The sequence below is a fragment of the Geospiza fortis genome, unplaced genomic scaffold (assembly GCF_000277835.1).
Source record: "Geospiza fortis unplaced genomic scaffold, GeoFor_1.0 scaffold237, whole genome shotgun sequence".
In the NCBI taxonomy this organism is placed as follows: domain Eukaryota; kingdom Metazoa; phylum Chordata; class Aves; order Passeriformes; family Thraupidae; genus Geospiza; species Geospiza fortis.
Window position 1 is genome coordinate 5,820,666 of NW_005054319.1, and position 552 is coordinate 5,821,217.

At 57.6% G+C, this 552-nt stretch overlaps 1 protein-coding gene across 1 annotated transcript in view; it reads left to right on the top strand.

Annotated features, from left to right (window-relative positions):
* Window positions 1-243: 243 nt before the first annotated feature.
* Window positions 244-552, top strand: part of LOC106631803 (multidrug resistance-associated protein 6-like) — a 21,502-nt gene continuing 21,193 nt past the window's right edge. The window contains exons 1-2 of the mRNA XM_014306787.2: window positions 244-252; window positions 397-540. Of these exons, the coding sequence (XP_014162262.1) occupies window positions 244-252; window positions 397-540 (153 nt within the window). The remainder of the gene's footprint in view (window positions 253-396; window positions 541-552) is intronic.

Genomic DNA, 552 nt, shown 5'->3' on the forward strand with positions numbered 1-552 from the left:
GGGGACGCCCCGCTGGACCCGCCCCGCCCCGGTCCCATCCCGGTCCCGTCCCGACCCCGGCCCGGCCCCATCCCGGTCCTGTCCCGGTGATGCCTCCAACCGGGATTATCCCCCCCCATCCTTCGCACCCTTTGTAGGCGTAGCTGGTGCCAGGTCACTTCGACAAAATAAAGTCTTTCCTTTTCAATAAAGAAAAGAATTTTGTGTTTCAAACCCGGCCTAAAGTTATGTCATTATATAAATATGCATCAGGTAGGCGGAGAATATGTCTTAGGTGGGCGTGTTCATGTAAATTTTACTGTCTTAAAAAATATTGGTGTTACCTCCTTGGCGTGCTGAATTTGTGGAAAGAATAAACAAAATCCTTTCTAAAATAAATGCTGTGTCTGTGCTTAGAGAGCTCCTGTAAGCGGCAATCCCGGGGGCTCCGGGCCCGCGCAGCTGCGGCCGCGGCCGGACTTTGGCCGCAGCGGGACGGGGCGGACGCGGCCGGACGGGGCTCTGTGCAGCCGCTCCCACGCCCGGCGTGACCGGCGCCATGCGCACCGAGGA